Source organism: Ammodytes marinus (genome assembly GCF_949987685.1).
Source record: "Ammodytes marinus genome assembly, chromosome: 7".
Taxonomy (NCBI): domain Eukaryota; kingdom Metazoa; phylum Chordata; class Actinopteri; order Uranoscopiformes; family Ammodytidae; genus Ammodytes; species Ammodytes marinus.
In genome coordinates this window covers 16,769,149-16,797,042 of record NC_137211.1, presented here as the reverse complement: position 1 = coordinate 16,797,042, position 27,894 = coordinate 16,769,149, and the positions used below count along the sequence as shown (strand labels likewise).

General features: G+C 42.7%; 1 protein-coding gene across 1 annotated transcript; it reads right to left on the bottom strand.

Annotated features, from left to right (window-relative positions):
* On the bottom strand, positions 1-27,775 carry LOC307252860 (glutamate receptor-interacting protein 2-like; the record flags this gene model as incomplete). The annotated part of the gene is made up of 24 exons (XM_080030682.1): positions 1-198; positions 462-608; positions 2,263-2,487; positions 2,795-2,909; positions 4,209-4,368; positions 4,456-4,638; positions 5,089-5,228; positions 5,516-5,660; positions 6,660-6,805; positions 7,201-7,264; positions 7,627-7,707; positions 7,811-7,956; positions 9,062-9,248; positions 10,444-10,605; positions 10,842-10,970; positions 13,489-13,658; positions 13,756-13,903; positions 15,725-15,870; positions 16,522-16,597; positions 16,689-16,772; positions 18,009-18,154; positions 19,713-19,848; positions 20,542-20,622; positions 27,598-27,775. 24 exons carry the CDS (start codon positions 27,773-27,775, stop codon positions 1-3), a joined length of 3,393 nt encoding a protein of 1,130 aa, XP_079886808.1.
* Between the last annotated feature and the right edge of the window lie 119 nt (positions 27,776-27,894).

Genomic DNA, 27,894 nt, shown 5'->3' with positions numbered 1-27,894 from the left:
TTACAGGGCAATGCTGTTGGTCCTGCGCTCGGGGAAGCAGAACAGCGAGTTTGAGGGGTCGTCACAGTCATCGGCCAGCCCAGTGTCTGCAGCTGCCAGTGGATTCCTGCTAATGACCAAGTCCAGGCTGTCTCCTGCCTCTATTATAAGGGGCACAGTTAAACAACAGTCCAAGTCCCTGGTCCTGACACGGTTCACCTGGAAGATCAGAATTGGTGAAATCATTTAACATACTACTGCAATCACATTTAATGAAGCTAGTCTTTGTTGGTGAAAGGTGTACAACAGCCAATGTGTCAATATGGTTCTTATGCTAAGCCAACTGTCGCTTCATATCAAATGGACAGGCATGAGAGTGGTATCAATATTCTCATCCAGCTTTCTGCAAGAAAAGGGAATAAGCACATTTCCCAGAATGTTGAATTACTTTCAAACGTAACTTTAGTTAAAATCAACAATACCTGAAGAATGCGGTCGAAAGGTTTCAACCCCGCTTGGTCAGCGGGGCCATCCGGGCGGATCATGTTGACATAAACCCCTTTCTCCAGGAGCCCGTCGGACACACTGAAACCAAAGTCACGGCTCTCAAGATCCTTCCTCAAAGTCACCTGAAAATACAGGGGCCCTTTGCGTTACAGAGATATTATACTGAATATATTCATGACACCACATAAGAATGGATTCATTACATAAATGTAGCAGACAGCTAAATGGACTTTTGGTTCTAAGTTTAATTTAATACAATAATATTGGATCCTGCTGAATTCTGAGTAGTGCACCTCAACAGCATCTATATTTCTATATTGCCTTTAGAATGTCTCAGAAGACTCAATGTGAAGTCAACTAAGTTTGATGTGTCATTTCCCTTTAACAGCTAGGTCAGACATGTCAAATAAATAAAAAATGCAAAGTGCTAGACGTCGACGAGAAGAGGATACCACTCTCATATCCGTCCGTTAAGTATTAAGCTGGAGCCAGGACAGGAAACAGGAAGAAATAGTAAGGCAGGCCCTGTCCAAAAACAACAAAAGAATGCCCACAGCACCTCTAAAACTCGGTAATTAACAGGTTGTATCTAGTCTTTGTTGTGTTTTTTCATGCACAGTAACGGATACCAGAAACGGATGCTAAGCTGAGCCAAGCTAAGCTAAGCGCTTCATATCTAAACAGACAGCTGAGAGTGGCATTGATTTTTACAGCTCATTTTTGGAATGAAAGTGAACAAACTATTTCTTTAATTCAGGGGCCCCATGAAAAACATTGTGGACACAAGACAGCCATGATAATCCATCAAATATAAAGGTTTAATAATGAACATTTAACACTATCTCAATCTTTTTTTGCCTCTTAATTGTTGCACATATATCGTACTGTATTACACAGCACTGTAGAGGTGTCTTTTATGTGTCCACCATGCACCCTCTATATACACTAAACAGTCACATGTCTCTGTGTCATTTGACCCACTTTGGATTTAGACTTACTCCATGACAAGGTCAGCAGGTTTAACCATAACAAGAAACAGTTTAATGGAGGGTCATGAGATGACTTTCCATGATACCATGTGTCAACTCAAAACATTTTTCATTTCCACACAGCACGACTATCATGTGCTCTGTTATTATTGCCCAGGTTTCATCCCCAATCAGTTAGTCAGTCAGACAGTCACAGCAAGATGCACAGATGCCTCTAAACAAGTACATATAAGACCATACAAACACGCTAGGGGGTCAGCATGTGCAGCTGCTAAGGTAATGCATGATGTCATTTGTGTGTTTGTCATACACACACTGCAAGTCCTGACTAGCCGGGTATCCACTGGGTGCAGTTACACTATAACAACCGGCACGGGGAGGCGCTTAAGAGACTGGTATAAACTTAATATTGGGCAAATTCCCTCATGACAATGTAATTTGTACCATGTTCATCAAGGGGTGTTCCTTTAAAGCCATATCTATAAAATAGTTTAATTTGTTGGTTTTTAAAAGGGTGATTGATACATGCTGGGGAAGAGTAATGTCTTTTCGTTTTTTAAAACAAGCAATGTGACTATCCATACTGTTAATAGAGAAGGCAGCAAGCCTTTTTTTTGTCCTATTGTGCCATCACAAGTCATTGCTCCCTTTACTTCTTCCCCTGTACCCCCTCTTCTGGGTACAATGTTGGCGTTTCATTGCTAGCCCTTATGTACGAAATATATATCGTTTTAAAACTATTTATGCTACATGAAATCATTTTAAAGTCACTTCCTAACAGAGCTACCTTGTGCAGTTCCAGATTGGTAGGGGACAAGATATCAGAGGGGTCCCCTTTGCCCCTGGATGGTGCATCTCTGGCTCCAGTCAACGTGTTCAGGTTGATTTTGTTCAGACACTCGCCATGGACACCCTCCCTCTTAATGGGACTGATTTCAGACTGAAACATCGAGTCATCATTGGTCTTGGTCTCCTCTAGGTACAGACTAAGAGCGCTACCTGTCATTGAAGCCTGAAGAGCACAGAGTCAAAAAAGAAGGGGATTATTGGATTAATGGTGTATTAGAAAGTTAAAAAAAAAAAACACACAACAACGACATATTACAGAGCCCGATTATGCCAAAGCCTTCCTCGGGTCAGTGTGGAAGCGAGCAGCCCGGCCTGCCTCGTCAGATTTAATAACAGATTACACACTGGCGATTATCATAATGCTTAATCCGGCATGGTCATTTAGGTCGACAACAGCCTATGAATGTATAAGTAGGACAAAGCATATGGATTTTAGAGAGGGAACAGGGGCAGGAGGAGCTGGGGCCTACCTCCAACTCCCTGAGAATCTCTGACTGTCCACAGGTCTCCAGGTCCTGCAGAGCCTGGGACCAGAAGTTGTCGTCCTGGTTCAGGGTGCCATGGCAACGTGGGGGGCTGACGAATCTATGACAACGCAGGAACCAGAACATGAGAGCGGCCCTGCGGTCTCGAGGCCGCTGCAGTACGTGGGGGGGGAATGCAGTTTTTGGGCTGTGTGCTGAAAATTCCCCAATTCTCAGGAAGAACACTCAGGGTTTTTACTGGGACTTTTTCCTCACTTGTGGTAAGCTTGCACGCCTGAAGAGTCCGCTAGATTAGATAAAGCCTTTAACAGAGTTCAATTTGACAAGTTACGTAATACCCCCCGCAACTCAAAAAAAAAAAAAAAGTGAAATTCAAAGCACGTGACACAAAAGTTCAGAGGGGCAAAAAAAAGAGACATAAGGCTGATGTATCCTTGGGGTGCTTTTCCGAGGAAGTGTTTTTTTGTTTGTTTGTTTGTTTGTTGTGGACAAGGGTGACAGAAAAAAGATGTGAAACACCAAAGAGCTTGTGGGCAGTTAGTAAAGCAGATGAGACAGAGAATACCTGAGAAAGAAGAGAAAAAAGGACAGTTTGGACAAAGCACACAACACACACGAGATGAATAGAAAATAATTAACACAGTGCAGTTTGACTTTGTCAGTGAACCCAAAGAAGGGAAAAGAAAACCACAGAAGCTTGTATTCATACACAGTGGTGGAAATGGTACTCAGAGCCTTTACATGAGTAAAAGTACCAACATGAAAGTGTAAAAGCAGCGAGTATCAACTTGAAAATATGTAATGTCGGCCAAGAGTAAAAGCACTCTGTAGTTCATTGGCCTCTGTGCAACAATTTGTTTACCGTTACAGCTGGTTGAGAAGTGTTTTAACTATTTACACAGTTTTCTGTAGTGGTTTCCACCCCAGGGTTGGGGGCCCTCCACAAAGGTTCATAAGATACATTTGATTGATTTGGTAGCACAGAAGATTTTTTGGACTTTTCTTTGTTTTCTTTGATAATTAAGGCTTGCAAATTAAACAAAGTCAAAGAAGCTTATTAGAAAATAAGCTCATCATATGCTTCTGCATAAAGTCTCAATCTTAAGAGCAACTACTACACTGTGTCTGTCAAATGTGTAGTAGAGTAAAACATTTCCCTCTGAAATGTGGCAGAGTAGAAGTATATGAGTAGAGGTAGAAGTAACAAAATGGAAACACTTTAAAAAATGAAAGCACATGAATAAGTGCAAACTAGTTTATTTTATTTCCACCACTGCTTACACACAGAATATGATTTAAATGAAATATGTTGCTTACCGTGAAGTCAAAAACACTTAAAGCTGCACTGACATGAAACAAGATGTTGACATGAAGGAAGCTGTCGGCACAGAGCACCTACCCAGGTATCTTGTCCCACTCATCCTCCGTGAATCTCCCATCATACAGCGCAGAGTGGTGGACAAGGCCTGCAGAGCTAGAGCTAGTTTGGCTCCTGTGCTGTGAACGCCGCCACTCACTTGGATTGAGTAATATATCAGATGCTTTGTGAAGATAAGTTCCTGAAAAAAACAAGACCTTGTTGTTAGATGCAAAAGGGGAGATGCCCATTTATTTTTTAAAGACAGCAGGCATCCTGTGGACCTCACCTTGGCTTCCATAGCCTGCGTCAAACCCTGAACTATCCCAGGAGCTCATCGCAGAGTCTATACTGGGCACAGTGGCGGAGTAGACCTCCGAGTGCTTGCTGGGCTTCTGGTAGTCCGTCAGTTCATCTTCTAAGTCGCTTAAAAATGCAGCTTCTCTGTCCGAAAGATGCCTGCGTTCAGACTCTGGGAATGGGCAGAAAATTAGATCAGCATTAAAAGGGGGAGTCAGCGATTCTGGAGAATGCGTGGCATTGTCGAAATCAGTTTAAATCTCCTCATGATCCACTACCTGTCTGTACTGTGTGCGCGCTGAAAAAAAAACCAGTGTGAATAAACAGCCTAGGCTCTGTAAACAGGCATGTTGCTAGCTACGGTGGGCCCCTTTGTTTACATAACCCTTACAGAGGTTACAGAGCCTAGGCTGTACATTAACAACATACAAAAGTACAGAGAGGTAGTGGATCATTAAGGAGATGTTCACTTACTCCAGAACGCAAATAAAATAACATCAATTTCATATGACTATTTTCAATCTTATATTTTTTCACAATTCTGAAACTTTTGTCGTAATATCATATTCACAAACCACTAACAAATCATATAAAGTAATCATTGAAAATTAGAAAAACATACGATCAGCTTGTTTTTTTATCTTTAGGGTTACGGACTCCCCGGCCATTTGCAGCAGATGAATGGCCTCGCTCAGTGGCTTCCCTTTCAGACTGACCGCATTGATGGCCAGGACTCTGTCCCCGATATGGATGGCCCCTGTCCTGCAAGGTTAGCAGAGCAGAGGAGACAGAAGTACCAGAGTGAACCAGACAGTACTGCGAGCTGACCGGGCCAACCTGTCAGGCTGCCAGTGTGCACTGCCGACTGAGACGGACAAAAAGAGGCTTCTTGTTACAGAAATAGATCTTGTTTATTTTACAAGAAAATGGGGCCCACTACAAATATGAGTAGGCCTGATCTCGCAACAACACAAGGACAGTAGTTTGCCTTCTCCAGGTGTTACCATTTTCTGAAATAACTGTCTTGACCCCACCTGCCCTCCACTCACCTCTCTGCCAGGCCTTTCCTGGTTAGGCCGGAGATGACAATGGGGTCAAATGGCTCCTCTGTGCCAGAGATAGTGATGCCCAGTGGTCCATTATACCTCTTCAGCTCAACTGTGTAGATTATAGAGCCTGACATCTCCAACTCATCTGGAGGAAACAGCAGATACCACGCATAAGACTCAAGATTATATATCAGGTTTACAGACCCGGGCGGAAATACACACTGAAAATCACTTACCACTTGTGTCGACTTGACCCAGTGCTGGTGTTATTTTTAAATTAGTAGTGGGTTACTGGGTCATAAGAAGCATCGGTACCTGGATAATATTTCCACCATAAAACTGACACTGGGTCAAGTTTACCCAGGATTGCGTACATGCTATATTTACCCTCACGGAGTGAATTTTGTTTACCTAGTGACGTTCGGTGTGTAGAACACTTTATGACAATCTGTAAATGTTTGTGCCAATAAATGTATCTCTCTTTATTTCTCCTTTTAGTCTCACTGCTTCAGAATATTGAATGGTTTATACACAGGAGCAGAAGAAATACTCACATCCTTGACCTAAGTAAAATAACAATTTAAAAATGGTGGTGGTGGAACTAGTTTTTACTACTTTTTATACAGTGTTATGTAATTTGTCTGAGCTGAAACAATTTGTCGATTGAAATAAAATCAAGCGTCAGCTTTTCTGATTGACAATTAAGTCCAATATTTTACTGGTTCCAGGTTTAGGAATATTCTTTTTTTGCTGCTTTTCTTCATTTTCTATGACTAAGTTCAGCTTCACAAACTTCAGTTCACTTTTTTGCACTTTGTTTTGAGTTTTTTCAGGTGGGAAAGTAATACATTGAATCCATTACTGAAGTTCAAAAGGAGACAGGTGAAAGTGTCAAAAAAGGAAACACAGGTTTAAACCATTTTTTTGTATTATTATCTAATTCTGGAGAGTATAGTCATTTTAGCAGTCACATAAATGTAGTGGAGTAAAAAAAAAAAAAAAAAGGAAAATATTTACTTTGTAATGAAGTTGAATTAAAGTATAGAGTAAGCATCAAATACTTGAGTAAACATGCTTTGTAACTTTTCCACTACTTATTTTATTCTGGATGTATGTTTGGCGTTTTTTAAAACCGGATGTGTACCAATGTTGTCCTCGTCCTTTTGGATGCGCAGTTTGACCATGTCCTCGGCCTGCTGCAGGACGTGCATGGCGTCCTCCATGGAGCAGTTCTCCAGGCGCACGCTGTCGATGGCCAGCAGCCGGTCTCCTGGCTCCAGAGTGCCTGTTCTGCCAGAGACCAGAGCAACACAAGATCACAACTACTGTATATACTGGGACTGGCTGGAGCTGCTCTTTACTGACGCAGTTGAGGATCCTATTGGCCTGCTGCTGTAACCTCACCGTCAACCTAAATCAACCCCGAGCCCTTCCTGAAATGTAGCTACTCTGCCCTACTGAACCAGTTTTCATGGCAAATTCAAAATTAGGCTTGTATTACACAATGGGTTCACAATTACAATTTTATTCGGTTCATGAATTCTCCTCGACAGTGTACGTCACCTTAAATGGTAAGAGTTAAGAAGTAATCTATGACCTGAAAGCTACAGACCTTTTTTATATTTCTTTCATTATTATTCTTAATGAGTATTATTTATTTTTAGCCATGTGTGATGAGGACATACCTGTGTGCTATGCTTCCTTTCCTGATGTCAGAGATGATGAGGGGCTTGCCAGGTTTCTTACTTGCTGGTAAAACAGAAGAGATTTTTATTTATTTATTTTACATTAGGTTTTATGATATAAATATAAAATCATGTTGATTCTCAACCCCTTTTAAATCATTCAATTGCCCTCTCTTTTTCTTTTTTTTGCACTAATCCCAGTCAGCTTCCTCTTTTGTTTCCTCTTTCAGGGCCAGTTAGAGCAGAGAGAGCAATAATGAATGCGGGCCGGCATTATTCAGAGGTAATGAGGTGTGCCCCCTCTTGGTATTTTTGCAAGTTTTCTGGTTCACAGAACATTCATTGAAAGGAAATTTACAACGTGCAAGGCTTGATTATTGAGCAACACTGCCCCCTGCTGTATGCTTCCATGCTCACAGAACTCACCGCTGATGGTGATGCCAAGCTCCATCCCTCTCCTCTTGGGCAGTTTAACGTGGAAGGTGCCACTGCTGGGAACCACTGACTCTAAATTGGGATTTAAAAAAATTTTTAAAAAATAAATGAAAGTTAAAAAAGCACAAACATGCAAGAAATCTCACATTAAGAAATTATCCACACAGTACGATACCTGCAACGTCAAACTCAATCTCCACCGTGACTTTGTTGGCCAGAGCGGCGTCTCGGAGCAGCTGATGGGCTTCTTCCAAAGTGCCATCTTCAGTCGGGATCCCATTGATGAATAACAGCCTGTCGCCAACCTGCAGCAGCCCACACCTGTTCATAGAAAGAAAAAAACTGTTTATTAACTACACAGCTAAAACTAATACAGTCCAATACATCAGTCTTAGCAAGTAAGGCAGGTGAGTCCCCCAGAAGAACAAGATAATTAATTAATTAACACATTAAGTCTTGGTGATTGATTTTCTGCCTTTTATATTTGATTAATAAGGTGTCAAAAGGGCAACAGGAGTAGCATAGTGGCTTTGTTGGTATTTCTGCCTTTGGTGAAATGACGTGTGGCCTGACACATTCATGTTTAAAATGCCATCCAGAAAATGAAATACAGCTGCCAGGGCTTAACGTTAACACAGTGCACACTGACCTTACGTCAATTAAAAACATTGTTCACCCTAGCATAGGCACACATAGGAAAAAAACAAATCACAGATATCACACATTTAGTCAGACCTTTAATTGCAGGGGTCAAACCTCAAAAACACTGTCAAACTGATATTAGTTCTCTAACTTGTCGCTCATTAACCTTGTGTGGAGGCAGAGACACCAATGCCACAGTCAGATGCTTTAGTTGAGTCACTTCTGTCCAACTGCTGCTGGACTAATCATGTTACAAGACCCAGGGGAGACGGCCCTGCACTGCCCGCAGACAGCATCGTTAATCTCGCTAGACAAGGACGGATACAAAACGCACAGGCCTTATCGGAGCTGTGTGTTAATTAGACTGCATTGTGTAGACTTGATCAATACAGATCAATATAGGGAGGGGAGATTTTACCATGGCTGTATCGATGCCTCATGGATAGAGTTGCCAGCATTACTGATAAAAGGCAAAGATCGGAAAGAAAGAAAAGAAAACACTGTCTTTGCATAACAGAGAGTACATTTTGTCTGTACACTTTATTCTAAAAGTTTACTTGTGACCCCTTTCTGTAGGGTCCCAACCCTTAATTTGGGAGCCACTTCATTAGACAAATGCAGCTCTCTGGTGCACCTGCCCTCCAGCTGAAATACTCACTGGAGGCACCAGGCTAAAATTAGCTTTTCATCACGTGCGGCTGACTGATTAGCACTGGGGCCGTCTAGTCCAAGGTGACACCCTATATGATATTTGTTTACTGGGTTAGGTGTTCCCTCGCGTTACCTCTCAGCTGGGCTGTCGGGCTCGATGAAGCGAACGACCGGGGGAGCGGACAGGGTCTCCGTGGCAAACACTCCCCCCTGCAGCTGGATCCCGAAACCTGTGAGCGGATCCCCCCTCAGGACAAGCTCGCTCGTTTCCACATGAAAAACCTGACCGCCCGGGCCCACTGAGCTGGACGCCAGAGACACTACAGGGACATGGTGAGAAAAATAGAGAGAGAGACACAGAGAAACAGAGAGAGAGAGAGATATTAGTGGGGGAATGTGGCACAGAATTTAGAGCATTGAAAGGATTGTGAGAAAAAAAAAGGGTAGGAGTAGGATCAGGGGAAAATACATGCAACCACAGAGATGACATGAGAATGGAAAGGGAATGAGTCACATATCAGAGTTTAAGTCAATCACTTTTACATCAATGATCAGACAAACCTGTTCAAACGTGGAGGGGGCAGAACAGGAGGGAAAAGTGATTCTAACAGCAGCAACATATGTATTATTTAAAAGGGGGCAGTTTGCCTATATTAATAACGATATCTATATATATATATATATATATATATATATATATATATATATATATATATATATTTATCTATAAATATTCTCACTTAACCTCTAGTAGTATCTTGCCCTACAGATAGTTTGTGGGGTTATTTATCTGGTGATTGAGATTTCTACCTAAACTCAAATGCAATGGATGTGAATGGAATTTAATTTGTGATGTTCACAGCACTGAAAAACAAACAGCTAAAAAGTGGGGGGGGGGGGGGAAATGGCATGTTTCGGTCCCTGTGAGGCTGCACTTGGGAACAGCGGTGTCTTCTTTGATATAAATAGGACAGAATAACAGAAACACCTGACAGTACAACCCAAATCTGCTCAGTGGCATCTGGAACTACAGTGTTCAAAATTATCATAAAGTTGAATTATCGTGTGCTTACAATTATAACCTTGAACCATGAAGGTAGGATGAACTGTAAGGCTGTTATGTTAGATTTTATTATCAGATGTACCTGATAAACTGGCACTGCCAATCCCACCTCAGGAGATAACATTTAAAAAAAAGCCTGTTCCACTATAAGGTGGAGTAAGCGATTCTGAGGAACGCTTGTCAAAATCACTTTGTCAAAATCAGTGAATATCTCCTCACAATCCGCCACCTGCCCACCTGCCTGAAAAGTGTGTGCACTGGTGTCAAAACACAGCCTAGGCTCTGTAAACTGGTATGATATTCACAGATTTTGACAGCAAGTGGTCTCGAGAATCGCTGACTCCACCTTTAAATACTACACACTATAGGTTTAAAAGGAGGGAGTCTGATTCTTTGTAGTCTGGATGTGCCAACTCTTTCTTATAAAGAACAAATCAATAAAGAGGTCATACAAGAGCTCTTGTGGTCCTTCTTTCTGTTCCTCCTCCTGCCGGTGGAGCTGCGGGGGCTGCTGGGAGCCATAGGAGGGATGGGGCAGGGCAGCGTGTTGCTTCCCTGGCTGCTGAAGCCCGAGGTGGCTGTGGAGGAAGGGGAGAAGCCACCGCTCACCACAGCTGAAAGGAGACACAGCACTACACGTATCAGAAGGCTGGGGACAGTTTAATGCAAACCCACATCACCGTGGCATCTTTATTCATGTTCTCTCCAACAGCATGCCCCGAAAGAAAGAAATGTGCTAACAGTGTTGGAGTAAACCTCTTGGAAAAGATGGAACAAAATGAAAAGAAAAAGAAGTCTCCTGCTATGGTGTCTTGCCAGCAGCAGTGCTGTCACATTTGATACAACTTACATTTGCAGTGGTCCTGCTGGTTGTGTGGGTGGCTTGGGCTGCTCCATGTCTTGCTGTGGCTGGCATGTGGGGGATGGCAGTAGTTGCTGCTTTGGTCCCAGTGATGATGGTTGCTCTTCTGCACTTTTACTGCAGTAGTACAGAGGCAAACAAAAAACAAAAAAACATCCGTTGAGTTAACCAGATCCACTCCTCTGTTGTACACTATGCTAAATTCTACCCGTGAAATCATTCTTTCATTCCCATGTCTAAATTTGTACCACACCACACAGTGCCAGCGGGATAATTCAGAGCGCGAGTAATTGATATTTCATGTTTTCGTCACGGTACACTAGATCAAATCCTGTGGTTTTATGTATTTGATGAGCTTCTGAGTCATCAGTTAGACACATGCAGACGAATGGGAAGTGGTGAAAAAATCTTACTTTTTCTAGCGAGCTTCCAACAAGCTTCAACAAGCTCGGAGTGCAAACTGGAGATCATTTTTATCATTTCATTTCTAAAGGTGCAAAAACTTAGTCTTAGTCAGTTGACGGCTAGGGCATCAGTGATGTTGTTGTGTGTGATTCTGGCTGTTGGGAGGCATGTGTCCTGACCTTGATTGGGAGCAGCTGAAAGCTTTGATTGCTGATGATGCAGGATGTCTGTCTCTGCATCTGATTGGCAGACACTCTGGTCTCAACGTGTTTTAACTAATTCCCGTGCGATTAATATCCTGTGTGCTTCTTTTAAACAATTCTGTTGACTTTTCCCGCTTTGAAGGAACCGACGAGCACATACGGTTGTTAATTATTAAAGGCATTTTATCGGTGGTGTCAAAGCCTGTGTAACACAGCACGTTCAGTCCCAACGTAAGACTATTTGAGAAGCATTTGAAGGAAATACAACTGACCCCCTGCATGACACACACACCTCAAAAATTAACTTTGCTTTACAGATTTGGGCAGCTAAAATTGTCACAGTGTTACATATGACAGTAATCCTCGCTGCTTCATTCGCTGGGGGTCTAATCTCTGACAACTCGCTCACATGGTTGGGGGATTTGCTGGAAACATGGTTGACTGCAGTGGCGACTGGGTGGTTTGCCATGTTCAGGGAACCTGGTTAAATCCAACTGTGTGTAATCAGACTACACACAGGAGAACCTCTGGACCTTTTCCTCTTCTTCCAGAGAACTAGTTTCTATCAGACTCAATCAAAACCCGCAAAGCTTTGGCTGCGGCGGCTTACGTTAAGCTCACCTAGGGGAAGCTCTCCAAGAAATGGTGTTTTCGATCCACGCTGGCGGAAAGAAACATTAACTCCTAATCTCTTAGTGGCCATATCAGTCTTATTAAATCCCCAGAGGAGATTAGACAAATTGCAACTTAAAAATCACGCCTTATCCTGGGGGGAAAAGAAGCTGTGAAAATACCAGTTTAATATAACTTAATGGTGCCTTCATCAAGAAGTGAATCATTATTGAATAGAAATTTCTGAAGACAAGATACATGCCTGTAATGTCATAGAGAAGGGATGCTTGTGTTTAATGGTCCACATAAGTATCTTAGAAGTCTTGGGTAGTGTTAATTTGTATGTCTTTTTCAGAGGATTTAAAACTGTACACACATAAGAAACTGACCAAACTATACACATTAAATAAAAAACTGATGGGAGTTTGGAAAATAAAAGTAAAAGCGAGGTGCCGTAGGCTGGAGAAGACAAAAAAAAGAGCCAAGAACAAACAAAAGTAGAACAAAAAGGATTCGCGACCCTCTAACACTAAACTACATCTTACTTCCCGTTGTCATTTTGCATGATTCTTCCCGTGCTCACATGCTAACGAGCCCCTGCAGCTGCTGACCCACAAATATGTTTGCAAGACATGGCACGAACATGATCTCCGACGAGAAAGTGTGTGTGTGTGTGTGTGTGTGTGTGTGTGTGTGTGTGTGTGTGTGTGTGTGTGTGTGTGTGTGTGTGTGTGTGTGTGTGTGTGTGTGTGTGTGTGTGTGTGTGTGTGTGTGTGTGTGTGTGTGTGTGTGTGTGTGCACACGCTTGGCCTGTGAGGCCCAGTGTACACAAGAGCAGAGGGATTGCGGCAGGCCGCATGCAAATGCACACAAATACACACAGGCTGATTCATAGCACATGGAAGAAGGCAGCTGGGAGGCAGGCAGGCATCTTTACAACTGTAGGTGAAATAGCTAAGAGCAGAGCAGTCACATTACATATGTCTGTACAACTGTATATATTTTAGTCAGTCTTGTCCTCTGCATTTTCGCTTTTGCATATTTACACTCAAATATTAAAAATATGTGGTGTGTCAAACAACTTTACATTTAGATTTTATAGTATTACATACTGGGCCAAAATAGATATATTTTACATTATACACAGAAGTGGAAGATATTTGTAGACCCTTAATGAAGTATAAATACCATAATGTAGGTCGACACTGTGTTCGAGTCAAAGATCCTGTATTTAAAATAGAACTATAACTAAAGTAAAAATACAGTATGAATAGCAAAATACAACACTTGTAAAGTAACTAGCCAGTAACTAGATACTGTAAAGTGGAGTGAAGTGTAGAAATAGCTTCTAGCTTCACAAATGTGCGTCTTACAGAGATTTGCAGTGTTTTGCTATTTTTATTTCCAGGACCTACCTGTGTCCTGCGGCCTGATGGGAAGTCTGCTGTGACTGCCTGGGAGAATCTCCAGTTTGACGACATCAGACGTGCTAGCGAGCAGCTGTGTTGCCTCCATCAGAGAGCAGTGCTCGGCGCTGGTCCCATCGATAGACAGAAGGACGTCACCTGCGTGCAGCGCTCCACACCTGAGAGGGTGAGACGGCAGCAGATTGTTGACAAGAAAGTGTTTGTTTTTGATAAGAAAGTGACTTTGGATCAGTACTATGACAGAGGCATCTTCACCTTTCCACCACACTGGCTGGCTTTATCTTGTCAATAATAATAACTTGTTTGTTCCTGTATAATGTTGTGGTGAGGCTGATCCCCAGGCTGGCGGAGTGGCCTTTCACTATCTCCACCAGCAGAGGGCCAGAGGCTTGCTGCACCGCTTCTGAAACACACAGAAATGATAGAAGTCAACATGATCACTGAGTGCTGATGAAGCCAGTAGACAATATGTGTCTTTAAGAATCTTAACCAACAATAAAAAGATCCCATTACATTGCTAATCAAATGGTTCATACCACTCCTGAGCTTACTAGCATTGCACCCAAAAATCATGTCCTTTTAGACATACATGTTTCCATTTATCTGGTGTTGTCATTATGCAACAATAAACTGACAACAGAGACATTTACACCACAGGTGGCAAATAGTTTTTTTTACTATAATTTTTTACGTAGATATCCAGACAAACATCGGCGAGGGACGGTCAACCTACTGAATGTATTGCACCATACCAAAATATTTCACTGTTTGGGCATCATCATTTATGTACGTTTCATAATTATCCCTTACTTGAATTAATTAAAAACAATTTAATTGTCTTAAGAGATTTAACTGTCTTGACTTATGATAAAGAGCCACTTCAATATTTATGCATTCATCACCTGATTATGAAGTGATGTTGTGTGTGTGTGATGATTTCTCTAAATGTTTGGTGACTTGCAACAGACAAAAAGTTTAATTAGTTTAAGACAGAAAATTCACATTCTGATCTTTCCAGATTCCAGTCATAAAATACGTCCTTCTTATAGAATGTAAACCCTATCTGACTTCACTTGTCTGAATCCTAAAGTTCCACAGACAGAAGGGTGTAACTGTCCTCGGTGACCTGCCCTATTTTGCACAGAGCAGTGCAGAGTTTGCGATACCATGACAGATATAATCTGTAGTGACTTCCTGTCTTCAGTGGCATATTCTGCTGCTGTTTGATCCAATGGTGAGGATATTTTTTAAAGCTCGAAATAGATTTGATTTGCTCTGTGCAGAGTTAACAGTCAGACTGATCGGGGTTAAAGGTTGTTCCTTTTCACATTTGACTCCTGGTGTCGAAATGAAGTATAATTCCTACACCGCTTATATGATTTGGGCGTAAATACCCTCAAATGATAGCATCTTGATTGTTTCATTTCAAATCCATTGTGGGGGTATACAGAGCCAAAATGATGAAAAATTGTGCCAACACCCGAATATTTATTGACCTGACTGTAAAGTCAGTTAAATCGTTACAATGCTGTTAAAACAGTTGTATAATGTCTTCTTTGGCCCTAAAGGAGTGTTCTTCGCAAGACTGGATGAGATGACACTATAGTGACGTCATCCAAATGACATCATAGTAATGTCATAGGGATATCACAGCCTGGATATGGGGATTGCATAACAGAAAGCCTACATTACATGGAGTTTGAAAGACAAGATAGTTTATCAGGCTGGGAAGTCCAAACAAAATGACTCTAACATAAGATTGCCATAAGGGGAAATGTAGGATTCAGGTACTTTTGGAGCTTGTACTCATTCCAGAGACTGATAATCAGGACATGTTGCAACTTTTTGAAATTATTTTTCTTGTGAATCCCCCCGAGTTCACTGAACTGTATTATTTAATCACTGGGGTGCCCCTTTAATACACACTGCTGGGAAAGTTTGTGATCTTGTCCCCTCTGAAATATGTATCCTTAGAGAAATGCTGTTAAATGTCTGCCTATTGTTGTGTTCTAGATAGAACCACACATTGCGATAAAACACTCAATATTACCCATCAACCCTTTCCCTGTAGAAGTGTGCTCACAGGCCAGTGTGACTCCCCTGGTGGCGTCTCTCCAGCGCAGACACTCGCTCACACCCACGTAACCAAACGGCCACATTATTTACCCTCGGAGCAGCGCTGGCCTCCCGTGCCTCCACATATTCCCTGCGTGTGTGTGCTCACCCATGACAGAGACGTCATACTCAATCAGGAACACAGCTTCCTGGCCGCTCTGCATCAGCATGGTCAAAGCGTCAGCGTGCTTCTCTCTGTTTAAAGGCATGCCGTCTATGCTCAGTACTCTGTCTCCGGCCTTCAGTGTGCCCTCTCTGCAGAAACACAAAAAGGAGAGAGAGAGAGAGAGGGAGAGAGAGCAGTGAGGGAGAGAAAGATATCAAGACATAAGCGACCAGCACAGGATGCTCATGCAAGCGTTAAAGCACCAGTCATGGCAAATCATTAAACGGTTCCACATGAGTGTTCTCTCCCAGGTGAGGTGAAGGATAAACGAGATAAATGGCCGTAACGTCTTTGATGGCGAATTACGTTTGCTCCAATGTGATGGCGCTCTCAGTTTTCATGGGGAAAAGTGCAATGTTGCATTATTAGCCTCGGGAGGAGCGGTGCCCTTTCTGCTTAGAAGATAGCACACACTGCATGTGTCACAGATTGTGTGCGACGGCCTGAGCTTGGACCAAATGCAGAAGAAAATAACATGCACTTCAAAATATTGTGCGTTTGGTATCGTTCAGAATTCTTGAGAATTTAATTCAACATGGGTGAAAAATAAATATTTTGATTTTGGACAAAGATAAGGAAATGAGTAACGCACACTAAATAGACAAGCATGTGTACGCAACACATTCAATGATTTGAATAGGCTCGTTCATGCATGATGGAGGCATAAAAGGCATCTCAGACACATGAATAGTTACTCTTGTAACACAAACACTAATTCATCCGTCCTGGGATGTCCTCACCTGTCAGCGGGACCTCCGGGCCTGATGTACGTGACCACAAGAGGACGAGCCCTGCGCCAGTCCTCATGGAAGCCTCCTTTAAAATCACAGCAAAATAAATAATAAATAAAAAACAAAGCAAATTATTTTCACTGAAGCTTTGACACAAAAATATACTGCCCACCTACCTCTCATGACAAACCCAAAACTGTTCCCCTCCTTGAGCAAACACACCTCTATGGTTTTGGTTATGACTCCTGAGGGGTTCTGGACTGAAAGCAGAGAGGAGACAAAGATTATTATTCTCATCCTCTAAAGCAACACACAAAACGAAGGATCTGCAATGTGGGAAGCTTTCGCAAAAGTCTGATTAGTTGGTGTCGTCTGAAGTGTGCTGTAAAGTGCTGAATCGCCAGAAAGAACAACGCGTGGTGGAAATATGTTTAATTGATCTCAGTTGGGGAAAATCAATTGTCTGTATTTGACCCATGGACATGATTTAAGAGCAGTGAGCAGCACACAGTGCAGCGCCCGGGGACTGACTATTTCTGAGACTGGCGCCTTGATCAAGAAAATCCATTTAGAATGGATTTGGTGATTTGCAGGTCAAAATATGTCTAAATGTCCAGGTTAAATTGGGGCTAAAATTGGTTTACAATTTTTTTTAGAGGTCCAGGTTATAATTGTACTTTCAGCACAATCTTAAATACTAGAATTCACAATGACAATGTTCAGTTTTTAGAGTACAGCAAAGTTTTAACATGTATATCTACAAATCTTCTGACGTGAATATCAGAGAATCAGTCATTTCTTTTTTAAACCTACATTTCATATTATGTGTTGGTGTGGGAGGACAAACTGAAGAACATGAGGAACACATGTAAAAGGAGGTGTTGGATCAAAGTGATACTGAGCAGCAGCCTGGTTTCTTGCTCCAGGGATGTATGCCACTCTTGTTCTAGTGGATGGTATGCCACTGTTGGTTTTTCGTATAGCCACTGACATTCTTCCAGCCAACGGCACATACAAATGATATGTCGCTGATATTTCACTTCCATGTACCTTTTCTTATTAACTCTTATGCCAATGCTGATTTGCAGATAATGTGTGCGACTTATAGATGGTGAATCACTCCAATTTCACTGGCTGATACCACTCTCCACCATGTGCAACGCTTGTTTCGGTGGCATGTGTCTATTCTTAGTGGAATGCAGCTTTGACAGGTGGCATGCCGCTGCTTTCAGAATGTGCACATTGACTATAAATGGAGAGACATTAACAGCTTCTGTGTTTCGTCTTCCTATAGTACATGCCTACTTGATACAAAATGTGGGCTCGAGCCAGGGCTTTTTTTAACTAAAAAGAGCTAATTTATTCACCAATCTCCTCCCTTTCACATTCGGGAAAAGAATACAGTGCATTTGGCCTAATGGCAGCACCTTTTTCAAAATCTGAGAGCATTAGTCGGGCCGTCAGGCAGGATATTCATCCCTCAGAACTACACCTACCGAAGGGAGGCAGCTCGTACTCCACCTCCAGCACAACTCGCTCTCCGATGTTCTTCAGCAGGCTGATGATCTCATCGTGGCGAAGCTTTGACAGGTTGATGCCGTTCACTGACTTGATGTAGTCTCCTACATTCAGCTGGTCACTCCTGTGGAAAAGACCATTAAGATCCAGGCTGGGTTACTTACTTAGCCAAAGTGGGAAACTTGTCTAGGGACCCCCTAAAATCACCAGGGACCCCATAGAGCTCAACATGTATGATGTGTCACTCATTTATGTTTTAATTCTGTATTACTTGCTGATCTAATGGCTTTGTCTTATTGAAAAGGTTATTGTTTTTATCACCATAAAACTGAAAACATCTGGAATGTGAGCGAAGTGGCTCATAGTGATAGACGCACAGATAGAACATCATCAACGCTCTCTGCATTCACCCACAGCTTTTTCAAAGTAGCTTTTGGCTACCTTCATCTAATTGTTTGGGTTTCACAGCTTTCCTTCTCATCTCCCTAAACTCACTGAAAGCTACCTGTTTGTCACAGTTGGGCACAAGAACAGCTCAAACAAGTTGATTCTGTCACACTCAAAATGAGATGCAACTGTCTAATCTGAAATTAATATTCGGACAGATTATCATCTTTTTTTTTACTACAGAAATGACAGCTGAGGAAGTTGTCAATAGAGCAATTGCTGTCTTATGCTGTCACAATTAATCAAGGTTGGTTTGATTGATTTGTGTCCAGACAGTAATGATAATTTGACTATAAACACTCTTGTATCGCAGACTAACACACAAATAGTGGAATAGTAGAATAGTGAACGGAGGGTGAAGTGGGATGCCTGAAAGCGTCTTCTCTTTAGACACTGACAAGAGATGACTGTAGGTAGTGTCTCACATATGACATTATGAGTCAACACGCCGCTCATTGGAGAGCAAATTAATTAAATAGATGCGCTGCCTGGCTCGCCCCTTTCACCTTTGGGCAACTCCCAATCACTGCTGACAGCAGACAGAGATAGACGTCTTAACCAGTAAAGCCGAACGGCCCCTAATCAGGTCCGGTCTTATCGAAAAATGTCAAAGCCGCTCTCTCGCTCTCTCTCTGTAGAGTGTCTCTCCACCCAGTAAATTAGCTAGCACTGCCGCAAAAAGCATGAAGTCAGCTATTGAAAGACGAGTAGCTTTAAAGAATTAGCACAGTGTCGGTCTTTAAACCTTCTTGTATTTGACAAGCGATGGCATATCTTGCCACATTAAACCTGTTTACAAGTGTGTGTGTGTGTGTGTGTGTGTGTGTGTGTGTTTGTGTGTGTGTCTTTGTGATACACTTAAGATCTCATGCTGCCTTATCATCATACAACTTTAGTCCTCCACTTAATTTTCCTTTTGTGATGTTGATATTGGGGGAAATATATTTAATCAAATCTTAATTAAGCAACCTAAAAAATGTAAATGAACTGACAAAAGAAAAAGGAAAACAAAATTAAAATTCCTGGAACCTTCTTACTTGGTTTCTTGGGGACTATGCTTGAATGAAGAGAATTACTTTGTGAGATAGCATCGAGCTGACCTAACACAAAGCCTACAGCCCTGCACTTAAAGGGCGAGCTGGTGTAACTTTGCAACACATGTACATTTGTGGGGGCAAAACTACAGCTCGCAGTGGTTGCCAGGTCTTAACTGCATCACAGAGCAGAGATCTCACCTGGCAGCTAGCCCACCTGGCCGCAGGTTTGACACTCTGGGCTTGCCATCCTTATCAGAGCCTCCGGAGATGGTGAGGCCGAGGCTGCTGCCTTCCCTTTTCATCAGGTCCACCGTGGTCACTCCTCTGTACTCATCTGCTGACAGACACACAAACACAGGGGCACAGACCCACAGTCAGCATTAGCGTCTGCTTGACAGCATCACCCTGGCTGAGAGGCAACAAAAGACTCCTTCCTTTCGTGAATCTCTCAAAGAAATGCTCTCTGTCACACGAGCACATCCTATATTTTCTCACGTTCTTTCCCTTGTCCTGCCAAATCCCTCAGTCCGAGAGAATGTTTGTGACAGGTTCAGGAAGAGGAGGAGGAGATGGAGGAGGTCAGTGAAGACCACACTAAAAACTGTTCATGGGAAGATGGTTAAGAAAAAAAAGAAAACATTCTCAACTCATCAGGTTATAAATTAAAATCCACTTGTATTGTGACGTGGACGAAAATGAGTTTGACCTTAATGGACATGTGGCTCTTCAGAGTCATCAGAGGACTCATTCTGTCTCGTGGTTCACATTGTGCTGTGCTTTTAGATTGTCAGCGTGAACTCTACCAAGTGCGGTTTAGTGCAAATGACAGGTATGCCACACAAGCGCTTTTTTCCACCTTATCTAAGCATACAAAACAGTGCAAGATCAAGCAAAAGACAAGGAGGCACATGGATTTACATGCACTTGGACACAGATCCTAGTCAAAGATGGAATGTCAGGGGAATGTGGGCGCAATAGCATGAATCATGGAAAACTAAAAGATGTTGTAGTGTAGACTGTAAGTTACCTGAGAAGCTGCGCCTCTGGGACGAATGTGACTGGTCAGTTGCCCCGGGCTCCTTGCTCCCCTTGGAGTATGGTCCTTCATCTGAGGAGACAGCAGGGAAGTGTGGAGGTGAATGATGTTATGAAGCGCTGTGGTGATATTTAGGGGAACTCTGCCGCAGGAGGCTGAAAGCGGCGCGGGCATCCATTGCACATCATGGCAGCTGCACACACCTTAACGCTTTGAGCCCTGGGTAGCATGAGGGCTCTGGGGGGGAAGCAGCACTTAGCCAACAGCCACATCCGTCCGTCAGGCATTTAGCCATCTCAAACAGAGTGGGTCAGGCTGAAATCGGGACCCTATAGTGGGTCACTCCACTCTGTTTCCACAGCAATCCTATAAAAGGGGTGCAGAGTTCAAAATATCTCTTCTCTGTCTGCAGCAGAGACAGAGAGGAACTAAACCATGAAAACCATTCATTTTTATACAAAGATTCAAAGGGTTTTAGTTGTCACATGCACATCAGATGCGCAGTGAAATGTACACATTTGTTCACATTTGCGGTGAGCTTGATGTATGCAAACCACTAAAGGACAGGAATTTTCCAGAAGGAACAGCGTGCCGTTAATGGACTGTTCTTGCATGGAGAGGAAATCATCATTTTCATGTCATTTGTAGCAGCTGCTTTCAAAAGCCATTTTCTTTTTAACCTACAGTGGAGTGGGACCCTTTTCTGACACGGCACAGAGTTAGCCACAGATTAGCAGAGCCGCTACTCGGCCATCTGAACCTGAATGCAGCCAAACAAGCATGTCAGCACAGCAGTCACCGCGATAAGGAAACTGACTTGGCACTTCTCTAATCCTGTCCACTGCGGATTACCTTTTCAACTGTCAGGCACAGTGACTGAACATCATATTACAAACTTAAATCAGGAGCCCTTCCAAGTCCTTTTTTTTTAAGAGTGGAGGGGCCATGTCAGTGCCTTACACTACAGGCAACTTAAATGATCACAAGTGAAAGTCTCCAGATACTACTCAGTACAGAGACTGGTTAAAACACAACCTATATTCAAAAAGAGTATAATTTATATTGCAGATTGTTAAAGTGGAGAGACAGAGATACTGGATTAGGTGTAAGGGACAGGATGGGAGTCGTACAAAAAACAATGGACACAGGTGTTCATGGAGGTGGCATTTAGGCTGTGTATGAATCGTAAGCGCGACATTAGATACAATTTGCGGAATCAAATCTGAACACAGACATTATATACAGGTATTTTAGTTTCAGAGTGCCCTGTACTTCCAGAGTAGCCTGGAAATCCAGACCCTCATCTAGAATAATGTAGGTGCAGAGAAAATTGAAATCTGCTAACTTCCAGAGGAAATCATAACACACGTGAATTTAAACGTCCATAAATATGAACAAAAGGTGGTAACAGTAAGTCATTGTAACTCCAAAATGTATTTTGGATGTCTTCAGTGTCAAAGTAATGCATTGATAGTTGTCTATACATCAATGGATAAATTGCAAATAGCAACTGCTAACTGCTTATTCGGCATACTTTTTTTTTTTTAAGATATTGTTTTGGCATTTTTATGCTTTATTGATAGTGTAGAGACAGAGTTGAAATGGGGCAAAGAGGGGAGTGACATGCAGAGAACAACCGCGGGCTGGAATCGAACCCGGGTCCGCTGCTGGCCGAGGCCCATGGGGGGGACGCCCTACCAATTGAGCTAAGGGCGCCCCCCTTTATTCGGCATACTTTTAATGGTACAAATTTGCCAAAACTTGAATACAAATATGGGCAAATAAATATTTCGGGCTGTAGTTTGGCCCCACAGCATAAACCACTGAAAACATTCCTGTTTACATCGGCTAATAGTATTAGCCGATGTAAACAGGAAGTGCCTGATACTCAGCCTATGATTGTCTATCATATAGACCTACTGTATAACACAAAGAAAAATAATCTACCTATGCAAACTTCATTTATGTCGCACAACAGCCTACAGGTCAAACTTTGAAAAGCCCTGGTCAACTAACGCAGGCTCTACTTCCATGTGCTCCAGAGGTCTGAAATTAGAACTGTCATCATTTAAGAGGGAACATCTCATGTCAAACTGTACATCAATTTGACATGAAAAATGACATTCCCCCATTCAGTCCTTTATCTGTGCTGATTCGTAAAGACCATACTAGGGTGCCAGTGCTCGGAAGGCATCAAACCCACGTCCTTCTATCTCTCCACATCAAATTTCCACATCCACCAGTACAGCTGAAGATGAGGCCTTTAGACAGCTGAGAGGTATAGGTCCCTTTTTTCCAAACCTTCTCTGATCTGAAACCTTTGGGCGGGCAACTCTATATGAGGAGTAAAGAAGAAAATTCAGCCTTGTTGCGCACACAGCTGCATGAGTCAGACCCTTAACTCCAGATGTATCTTCACTGCACTCTGCATGTCATGGCCCTGTATAGGGCAGACATTTGCATAAGATGGTATTTTCAAACTAATTTAGACACATTCTCGCATATATACCCAGTAGCTGTGAGGCACAACACACACACATACGCAAAGTGAGTGACACATCACAAACACATCAGGCCGGGCAGAATGCCTCGTAACCACGCGGGGCTCCTGCGGGCCCCTGACAGTCCAGCAGCTGTCATTGCAGTCAAAAGGCAACATTAGCTCTGGGTTATACACAGACCCAACGCTCCGCACGTGACTGAGCGCCCACTGTACCGTCAAGCCATCCCCCAGCCATCCTCCTCCAGCTTAAAAATAACCATATTCAACCTAACGGCCAGAACTAAGATCAGGACGGAGCGGATGAATAAACAGCCCCAACAATGAAACAGCTATTTTAGATATTGTAGTTTGAAGAGGAGGTTAGTTATTGGCATAGCAGGGAGGGTTTGCCAGAAGTGCTGCATGTAAATGTCCTCAGAGCGTCAAAACTGAGTGAAACAACAATATGATATTAATATGTGGCAGATTAATTAACTCCTGAGTTAATTCAGGGCACTCCATGCCATCAGTCTCATAACCCACCAGAATGTAGGTTACAGTGACAATGAAATCATAATGCTATTCTCAGATGGTAAAACCTTTATTTATAACCTGGGCCCGCCAAACCCAGTTGCTATATCTGCCCCAATTACATATGGCAGCATGGTATGCAAAGCTGGTGGTGGAGTCCAGTCACATGTAAGTCTTGTTGAAACTATCCAACCATAATACATGCATCATAATGATTCTAAATTCAAAATCAATTGGAATGATCATTGGGGTAATACCTTTTAGTTGCGGAAGCTGCCCACCCTAGCTGAACTACACATTCAGGACATAAGCTGTTCTTTACATGTTTGCAAATGATCACTGACAATGACAACCCCTTTCCTGCCACAAATCCTCCACTACAACACACAAGCCGACCCCCTTGACTCTGTCTAGATCAAAGCGTGCTGCTCTTACCAATGCAGTTCTTGGTGTCCCTCCTCAGACCACACAGCATGGCTGTAGTTTAGTCAGCGCAGCCCCCCTCGGGAAGTAACCTTGCTGATCTGTAGTAGTGGGCAGAGAGCGGAGTTTCCACCTGAGGTAAAACAAAAAAGTCTCAGACGCTCAGACAAAAAACGTTTCTTCATTCCTTTGCCCCTACATCCGTCGTTTTCCTAACCCCTCGTTCCTGCTTTTTGTAACCCCAGCTCCACAAGGCAGATTCTGGTCCTCGGTGGCCTTCCTTTAAACTTGGTGTCAAAAAGAGGTCACTGTTAGATGATTCTTCTCAATCCTTGAACAATATAAATCTACCAAGCTCTGTTTGTCTATAAAATCCCAAAGAGGAGGAGAGCGATGATTCATTTCCTTTTCTTGCCATCTCGCCGTGGTACCATTTTTGAGCTATTCTTACTAATCACTCATCCTTTTCCAGAGGGTTTATCATCCCCCGTTCATACACTCATATGAGCTAACAACACACAGCCTTTCTCTCTCTTGTACAGAGCCAGAGTGAGTGTGAGCGTGTTTGCTCCCTCTCTCTCCCCCTGCCAGAGGGGTTCAGTGAGGCAGGCACACACCATAGTCACTCCCTCCCTCAGCGCATGCACACACACAGCCACAAACTCACTCTTAATCCATTTCCCACCAAGTCAAACACCCCTCATACGCACACCCTCAAACCCACTCACACACTTCTACACACAAATTAGACACACACACACCCCGCACACTCATATCTCGGCACAATTAACACCACCTGCACATTCACTTTCAGACTAAGCCCTGCACTGTGTCACGTTTTTCACACTTTGAGACTGCACCCATTTTGTAGAGGATGTATGTTCTCACTCAACGCAGTGCGAGTATCTCTCTCTCCCTCTCATACTCATACACAGACACACACAATAAACAAAATGCATATGCAAAATGCGGAACAGCTGCCTGTTTGAGGACATGTCAAGCAGTGGAAATGTTATTCATAAAATTGCAGTTGTCTTGTACGAGGCTGTGATGACCGATTTCACTTCTCCTCGTGTGAGAATAAATGAGTGATGTGCTAAAAGAGAAGTGAATGGGATTGTATGTAAATTAATCACATTTCCTCTCAAATTCCTGTATCTCTAGCCCTAGGAGGGTGAAAATATCCTCTGCATATCCTTGGGCCCACTGTCTCCAACCAAAGACAAAGGCACTAATGGGTCTGAATGACTGACCCAATTCCCCACACCTGTCCGACCATTTGTCGTTGACACAATGCTTGACGCCTGCCACTTCAAGACCCCCACTGACTGCACCCACCGACGACAACAGGCGCGTTCCTCTGACCTCTCCGGCGGCCCATCTGAGCCTCTTCTGCCTCATTTGTTTTGATCTCTGCGGACAAATTGTTGTCATTACTGAGACTTTGGAGCCAGGGACATAAACACCCCCACCCCGCTAAAAAGATACAAGTACAGCAGCAAAAAAAAAACATGCAATACAACAAACCCACACTGTGAACTTAGAAACTCCACTCTGCCAACTGCTTATTTTACAGATGTGTAAAGTGATTAAAAAACAAACAGTTTCCATGTTTCTACCCGCTGTTGGATGCATGGATGGAGCCTAATTAGTCAGCTGCTCCAGTGGACACAATACTCTTCTCTGTAGATAATTTCCTCAGAGACTTTTGTCCTTAATACCCCATTAACAATGTGTGCGAATGTAGTCTTTCAGAGCGAGACTAATTAATTTCCAGCAGAATAAAGACAAGAGAGAAAAAGGAGCAGAGTGTTGCACTGATAAAAGCCCCTGGGAAGACGTCGGTTATAATAAAAATGGACTCTTATATGCACTTCCCACTAGAGCAGGTATCGACATTATTGATGTAGAGCCAGTGATAATGCAGTGATTAGATGAAGTGACCTTGGCAGGTGAGCAGAGGTCAGGATGGCAAAATGAATGAGGAATCTAAGAGAGACAGAATGAATATTAAAAGAAAAAAATACTTAATAGGTGATAAATATGTAAGACTTTCAAGAGGATGACCTCTGGCTCTATTAGCTATTCAGGGCTGATTTTTACATTTCTCCCATATTTTATGAATAGACTAACCCCTCTGAAAATAACCTACATTTTCATTACATATATAGGCCTGAATGCTCTTCTATCAAATTGACCACAGTGCCACCTCATGGTGATGGGATCCAGTTGCAAGGGAAAGTCTGAAAGCAAAACATGACTGATTCACTTGACAGCCAGGACATATCAACAAAGAGCCAGAGGATGAACATGATGTGTCACAAACACTCAAGCTTTAAGGTCCACCTTTCAAGTCATCACATTTAAGCCCATATTTGAAAGATGCTAAGTTTAACAGGCCTGCTGCACAAATACAGAGAATTAAATACAGATAAACTTGTTCAAGTTGTGTAATTTTGTGTAGACAACTAAACCTTTTTTTATTTTAACAACTGTATTAAAGGTGGAGGCAATGATTCTGGAGAATGCTTTTCAAAATCAGTGAATATCTCATCACGATCAGCTACCTATGTGCTGTAAAAAATAAAAATAAAATCCTGTGTTAATACCATACCATGTAAAGAGTACGGAAGAGGATTAGGGCCACACATAAAAGAAAATTGTTCTGAGAATCCTGACTTTAAAGATCTCCTATTATACTACTTTTCTGGTCTTAATTTCTTGTTAAAAACTGCTATAGAGCAACCTGACACGAATCACATCACAAAAAACTATGTAGATTTTCGGGAAACTCTTCCTCTCATCTGAGCGCGCACAGCAGTCTCTGTCCACACTCGGCTTTGTGCTTCTCCGCCCCCTCCCCCCCCTCCTGCAAACCCCACTCTGTTGTGATTGGTTACCTTCCTTCCGCAACACTTTCAGCAGCGCGCGGGCAGATTTGAGAGCAGGAAGGTGGGGGCATGGCCGGAGCGCGCCACCACGTTGCAGCATTACCATACATGGAAAAATCCGGGAACGTGACGACACGATGGCAGGAAATTTGAACCGATTTGAACAAGTGAATTCTCGACCGGCTGCCCTAGTGTTTAGCGCTCTGCACAGCCACCTCAGACGGTCAGCAGGGAATACGTCTAAATGCATGTACGTAATTATTTGATACGCTAGTATGGTTAAACATGACTATAAATCATTATAACAGCGTTTATAGGTCATAAAAGTCGAAAAGGTATCATAGGTCCTCTTTAAAGTTAGAACTATGGAATTCTGAGAAAAAAGTCAGAACTCAATTTTGTGTGTGGCCCTAATAGGCCTACTCTTCCTAAAAGAGTGAGGTCATAAAGGTATAAACAAAGGGTATAAAAACAAAGGGCCCCACCATAGCTAGCAACATGCCTGTACAGTGCCTAGGCTATATATTCCTGGTTTTATTTTTTCAGCACGCACACATTAAGTAGCATAGTGGAGGAGATTTTCACTGATTATGAAAACAAGCGTTCTCCAGAATCGCTGATTCCACCTTTAATGGGCAAATAACTAAAACTTCACATGCCTAGCCACAGTATACATGACCATTTCCCTTTCTATAAAAGTGACTATTCTGTGGGGTTTACCTTTGCTTCTCCCTCTGATGACGCCCAGTCGACATCTGAGAGAAAAGAACATCTTCCTCTTTTCTCCTGCTGCAGACCGGCCGCCTTTCCTCAGGGTATCTGTGTGAGGGAAGGCGAAGGAGAGCTGCTCGGGAGTCAAGCGCGCCTTTCCAAACACTACCCGTGCTGACATGTTCATTTTCTAACCAAGCGACAAAGAAAAGAAAAAAGGTGGATTCTGTCCTCTTCTTGCCGCTCTCACCATCTATTAGACATCGCAGTATCTTCTTCTCTTCCTGCTGTTCTCATGTTATCCTC